Source organism: Arachis ipaensis, chromosome B8 (genome assembly GCF_059453495.1).
Source record: "Arachis ipaensis isolate K30076 ecotype BB chromosome B8, ASM5945349v1, whole genome shotgun sequence".
Classification (NCBI taxonomy): domain Eukaryota; kingdom Viridiplantae; phylum Streptophyta; class Magnoliopsida; order Fabales; family Fabaceae; genus Arachis; species Arachis ipaensis.
In genome coordinates, this window is record NC_142443.1 from 120522394 (window position 1) to 120529167 (window position 6774).

The following is a 6774-nucleotide window of genomic DNA, read 5'->3' on the forward strand; positions in this document are numbered from 1 at the left end:
TTCATAAAGACTTTTTTAATTGGTTAATAAAATCTATAAAATTAACTATTTTTATTGACGATGACATGTAATACATATATATTGCTGATATCTAATTAAATTTTTTTTTATCTTAACAATACTAATTTATTTAATTTTTTCTTACAATTGAATCAACACTAAAAATTCTTTATTTTTTATCATTAAAGGTATTATTCTTCTAATATTCTCCTGATACACATCTTACAATACTTAGCTTGGAAAGATGGTGGTCCCTACCTAAATTATAATTTTTTTTTTTCGCACATTTAAATTTGATCTACGGTTGAAATGGACATTTAACCATTAAAAAAAGGTTTTTTTTTTTTTTGTGTCTAAAAAAAGGTTATTTAATATTTATACAACCAAATTTGTATATAAATTTTTAGGCACTCATAACTCAACTATGGACTATGGTCATTCATTAATTGTATTTCCCCCACTTTATCAATTTCCTTCACCTTAAAATTCGTATAACTTCTCTCTGGTAATGCTAGGTAGATAAAAAAAAAAAAATCAAAACTTGTCTTATTTAATATTAATTAATTATCACAACAATTAATGAATGCTAAATAGGATAAATTATAACTATTTTTTATTAATTTTCTTTGATTACCAAATATTTCCAAACTCTCAAATGTCTTAATTTAAAGACAAAAATATCACTAGCAAACAAATTAAATGCCGTCAACTTTTCATTTTCTTTTCTTCTTTTGGATCGCAAAATGCCTTCAACTTTATGACCCCTCAGCATAATTCATAGTCCTCCTCATCTTTATTGAATTTAAAACCCACCCATCTCCAAAGCTACCTTTCTCCATGTCAGAAAATTCCTTCTCTCCTTAAGATTACACTCACACTCACAATCACAGTCACACCTAAACAACATCGATCATGTCCTCCAAAAATAGTAGAATCCATCATCACAACAACAATGTTGTAGAAGACCACAACCATGACTCACTAATATACCAAACATACCCTTGCGGATACTATGTCCAGAGTCCCTCCACTCAAAACGATGCCGAATCGACCTTTCACTCTCCAATCCGGTCCGAAACCAACCCAACAAACGAATACGACCCGGCAGGCCGGTTCGCCCTCTGTCGCTACTCCTCCAGAGGATCCAGCCATTCTTTCTTGCACCACAAGAAAGTGTCTTATGATAGTAGCCACGACACGGTCGCCACCGGGGACGTTAACCGGTTGGTTATTATAGATGGCCCCGGCGGCCACGAGGACGAGGAGGAGGAAGAGGAAGAGAGAGGGTTGTTTTACCATGAGTATTATGATGGGGCGATGAAGAAGAAAGGAGGGTGGGAGAGGTACTTTTCTTATAAGAACTCGGATTCATGGGCGTGGATTTCGTTGCAGATGAGTTGGAGGGTTTTGGTGAGTTTGGGAGTTGCATTGCTTGTGTTCTATATTGCTACAAAACCTCCTTCGCCCAACGTCTCCCTTGAGGTATCTTATACAATACTCTCTGCTGTTTTTCATGGTTTTGCCCATTTACTTTATTTTCTTTTATCTTATGTATAATATTATCAGATCATTAGTTATGTTCTTAATTATGAATGTGTTTGAGAATTATTTGCGTACTCTCTCTTTGTATTAATTAAGAGTGATAATTAATCAACAATGTTTGGGAGCTAAAGTTTGAAAAGCAAAAGTATAGCTATAACTTGCTAACTATTTTTGACCTGCTTTGTTTGTATTTATTAATTATTGCAGAGATAAATCTATAATATTAAATCTAAATATATAATTTTAGGTTTATATGCATAAAATTATAAATGTTAAATTAAATAAAATCATTCTAGATTAAGAATATTCTTTTCTTTTGAATAAAAAGAATTTAATATAATAAAGTGGAGTATAAAAAAATAAAAAATAAATTATAACTCTAATTTTTTAGTCATTTTTGATTCTAGAATCAATACAACTCCATTCGTTACAATTTTCATGGATATGGCAACGGTTTCTACAACACTTGATACTTTATTTTAAATTTTTTTTTTGATTTTTTTTCTAACTAAATACTCTAAATTAGGAATCGCAATAGGTCTTCACGAGAGCAGAGACTCCTCTCTCGCCTTCGTTCACATTTAGTAAAATGTCCTCCATTTTCGTTCTATTTCTGTCACGGATTTTTGTTTATTTTTTTCACAGAAGAAACGTATACCTGTAAATATCCATGAATAATTTGATATTATTAAATTTTAATTTTTTTAAAAAAATTAACACAACTATAATAAAATCTTATATAATTCAATCAAATACGTCAAATCAAATATAATTTAAACATAAATTTAACATAATAATATAAAGATAAAATTTTCAATATATAAACTAAAATAAAATAAATTAGAGTTACTTATATAATATAAAGACGACATTTAAATAAATTTTCTTTCGCGGGAATTTCTGTAAATTTTGTGGGGCGAGTACTTCAATTTCCATCCTCGTCCCCATTTATTCGTCCCCGTACAAATTTTGTGGATCCCTGTTAGCTTCTTTATCCTAGGTAATTCCTGCGGGTATCCCTACTTTAGACGAAAAAAAAAAAATCAACCATCTCTTGGGCCAGTCTTCCTTTCTCATTGCTATAGTTATCCAAACTCTCAAATGTTCCTTTATAATATTTGAAAATATCCATGGATGTCTAGCATCACGATCATTACGAGCCCATAAATATCACACCTACCAAAAATACTCATCACAAACAATAAACAAATAATATACAATTTTAACATCTTTATTAATACATAGCATACAATGATTATTATTGGGTACAATAATATTAAGTTTATTCAACTTATCTTAGTATTAACTCCACTAAATAATTAATCTACTTATAATCATTGGTTTTTACTTTTTAAAACTAAATTGCTGGTTGTTAGAGTGACAAGCATAAAGTTTATTGTTCATGAATGCTCGAATTAAAGTTTAAAAAAATTAAAAAAATAGCAAAATTTGCATTACAAAAAAAAAATGTCCTAAATATTAAAGATATAATCATTTATGTATTTCAAACTTATGTGTATTTTTTTAAAAAAATAATATATATCATCACATAATATCAAAATTTTAAGATTAAAAGATCTAATTTAGAACTTAATCTTTGTTGACCCTATCATATCATGAACTTTCGTTCTTTTTTAGTCAATTAGTTCATTTTGCTTATGTTATTAAAAAATTATTCTTGACTAATTTTCAGATAAAAGATGATATTCTTGATTAAATTGAATTCGTAGTAAAATACATTATTGATTTATTTATTTAATTTGCTTGCTTTGATTGACTGTACTTGAAGATCGCAAAGATTCCAGAGTTTAAGCTAACGGAAGGAGTGGATAGGACTGGAGTGACAACAAAGATCCTGAACTGCAATTGTTCCATGAATTTAATCATAGAGAATAAATCCAGGTTCTTTCGTCTCCACATTCTTCCTCCAATCATGGACATGAAGTTTTCTATCTTACCCTTTGCGTCCTCTCGTGTAAGTATAGTTAGGACTCAATGTACACGTATGAGCTTTATAATACTCATGAGCATACATATAATATAAGTCATTTTAATATCATTAGGTTGATGCATGCTTTGTAAATAGTGATTAACTGATTAGAGATTACTCTGCCTTATCCGTCCCCTTTGTACTTAATTATTGGCTACTTAAGACTAAGAGTAGCCTTGGAAATGAATCTCCCATGTGTAGGAAACTAATAAATTAAAGTTTTTTGAAATAAAATCCATGATATAAAGAGTTGAGGAGTGCTAAGGGCCAACAGAATTTGTAATGTGTAGCCGTTAATTACCTATAATCAATATTTTTAATGGTGTGAGATGACATCTAATGGTGTAGGATTATTTATTTTTCTTTTGATGGTTAAGTACTGGCCAAATTTTAATAAAAGTGATTTTTAAATTTTCCTAAAAGGTTTAATTTCTAACAAAATATAGGATGAGATATGATATTAAGATAAAGACACTGGAAAATAAGTCTAATTTGAATAAACAGCTTAATTAAATTACTTTTGAAAAGATAACTTAAACAATAAATAACTATATTAAAAATAGTTTATAAATAAGTTATTTTGTATTTGAATTTTTAGTTCTAAAAGTGTTTATTTTATAGAAATGTGATAAAAAATAGTAGTATTATTGAGAAAAGTAATTTTTTTAACTTCTCTATAAACTCCTAAAAAATTTTTTAAAAAGATACAATTTGGTTTTAAAAATTGCATTAGACATTAATACTACTATTTTTCATACGTCAAAAGTTAAAAAAAATTATTTTTAAAGTTTCCAAATGGATCCATAGAGCCATAAACATTCTTATTTTGAGATTTACACTAAAGAATAGTAAAAAAAATTTAGAAGAACAATAAATTTTTACCAACAGGGCATCTGATCAATATATGAAATTTTCGACATTTTATTAGTTTATGCATTTTTCTTTTTTGATGTTCATTAGTTTATGCATATATACATGCATACAGGAATTAATATATATAATTTATATTAATTATCTAGAATCTATACACACAAATTGACGAACTAAACTTTATCTATGAGAATGAATTTAACTAAACTTTATGCAAAAGTGATTCGAATAACATCTAACAATATAATACATTGCATGCAGGGACCAGAACTCTATGCGGAGAGTGGATTAACAATCTTCGCATTACAATTGGGAACGAAGAACAAGCCCATGTATGGTGCAGGAAGAAGCATGCAGGATATGTTAGATTCTGGAAGAGGATTACCAATAATAATACGTGTCAGCATGACGTCATCTTTCAAAGTGGTTCCCAACCTCATCAATCCCAAGTTCCGTCACCATCTTGACTGTGTGGTTCTTCTCAACAAGGCTTATGATAAGAAACACCGAACCCAAGTGTTTCATAGCACCTGCAAATTAAAGTAACTTAAGTGATTATCAAACCATGGGTCGTTAGTTCAAATCAAAGAATTATTCAATTTTGGAGATGTGAATTGTGTGAAGTACTAGAGTTACGTACGGAAGATTATGTTAGTGACAAAGCTACATAAAAGAATGTTACAAATGTCAAATGTATCTGTAGAAAAGAAAAAAAAAATAAAGAAAAATTATATTTGAAGGACTTGATTTGTTTAGCATATTTTTTGGGTGTCTCATGATTTTTTTTACTCCGTAGATTAAATACTAATTCATAGTAAATTTGAACTCTATTTAAAAATTTATCACTATTGGTTAATAAATTGAAAAAGTATAAGTAACCTTAAATCTTAATGAATTATTGTATGCACAAGACGAATTTTAAATTTTAATACTTATTTAAGTGGATAAGTCAACTGACTCAATCAACTTAAGTTAATTATTTGTTTAGTAGGTCTTTATCCATTAAAATAATTATTTTGGAAATTTATTAATTCTATTTTTAAAAATGATTAGAGATTTATTAATTTTTATTTTAAAAAATTATTTCTATGTGATACTAATCACATTCGATGCATCAGTCTATTACTATTTTTCAACGGTTGAAGGGAGTAATTTGCCTTATTATTTTAATATAATGAATGGAGATAGATCATAAAAATACAATCGTCATTGTATGAAGTGGTACCAGCCTATAGATATAGAATGATGTTGATGTATATATGATGTGACATCCTCGCGGTAACGCAGATTGGAATGCTAAGCTAAAACGGAGACATTATTTGTAACCTTGCAACCTTTGGCTTATGTATATTTCATATCTGATATTAGTTATAAGTTTTGTGTTTGGTTGTGATTCAGAAATAAATGAACTTCAACAAGTAGATAAACAAACACATTTACATTAAAAAGTATAGGAATAAGTCGAGGGAACTTATATTAATTAATATTAGTTAATCTTTTTTATTATTGTTGTAAAATTAAAAATAAAAAATTTTAAATCTTAAATATTTTAAAAATTAAACTATAATTTTAACAAGTAAACACTCCAAAGCTGCTACTTGAAGCAAAAGAAAGAAAGAATGAGCACATCATTGCAAAATATGTGACATGAAGGAAAAGAAACGATTTGAAACAAACCATGGTAAAATAATAAGAAAGGACAATCAAAGAATAAAGACAGTACACATGGCAAATATAGAATGAGCAAGGCTAATTGAATTTTGTGATTCTATAGTTGGCAGTAAAATCAGAAACGATCACATGAGATGCTGCAATAACGGATTCAAAACGAACCACTACAACAAAAATGATTGTTAGTAGCAAATTTTTGGTGATAATATATAATGGTGGCTGTATATCTTATTTAATTTATATTTTTGTGTTAATTATATATTTGTGATTATTATTATATGTTATAATTATAATTATATACTTTTTACAGTTATTAATTTTTTTTTTATTAAAAATTATATAATTATTACTAAAATTTTTTAACAATAAAATATAAGATGATTAATGCTTAATTATCAATAAATATTTTAACTGTTATTTTTATTATTTAAAAATAAAATAAATAGCCATTAAAATTTTTTTTTTTAGTAATAAACAGAGAGGGTGCACAATTCCATTTTTGAAAATTAGCCTTCACTATATAGTTGGCATTCTTCCAAAATTTGAGAGCAAAAAAGTGAGAATATTCACTAATCATTCTTCTTCTTGGGATTAGTTTATGCAATTTTTTTTAAGTTGGGTTAGCAGTTAAAAAATAGTTATGCTTAGTTAGAGTTTAGTGGTATTTTAGAGGAATGAATTTAGGTATACAATTTTTATTT

The 6774-nt window shown here is 27.8% G+C and overlaps 1 protein-coding gene across 1 annotated transcript; it reads left to right on the plus strand.

Moving 5' to 3' along the window:
• The first annotated feature begins 803 nt into the window (after nucleotides 1-803).
• LOC107612085 (delta-latroinsectotoxin-Lt1a protein) lies at nucleotides 804-5162 on the plus strand. The gene is made up of 3 exons (XM_016313914.3): nucleotides 804-1482; nucleotides 3332-3517; nucleotides 4664-5162. Exons 1-3 carry the CDS (start codon nucleotides 913-915, stop codon nucleotides 4946-4948), a joined length of 1041 nt encoding a protein of 346 aa, XP_016169400.1. The 5' UTR covers nucleotides 804-912; the 3' UTR covers nucleotides 4949-5162.
• Nucleotides 5163-6774: the final 1612 nt, after the last annotated feature.

What these genes read in the sequence shown, in the direction of transcription:
- LOC107612085 (XM_016313914.3), top strand. Translation starts at nt 913, where the DNA reads ATGTCCTCCAAAAATAGTAGAATCCATCATCACAACAACAATGTTGTA. An exon ending in CGCCCAACGTCTCCCTTGAG is followed by an intron (nt 1,483 to 3,331) that starts GTATCTTATACA and finishes CTGTACTTGAAG; the next exon opens with ATCGCAAAGATTCCAGAGTT. An exon ending in TACCCTTTGCGTCCTCTCGT is followed by an intron (nt 3,518 to 4,663) that starts GTAAGTATAGTT and finishes CATTGCATGCAG; the next exon opens with GGACCAGAACTCTATGCGGA.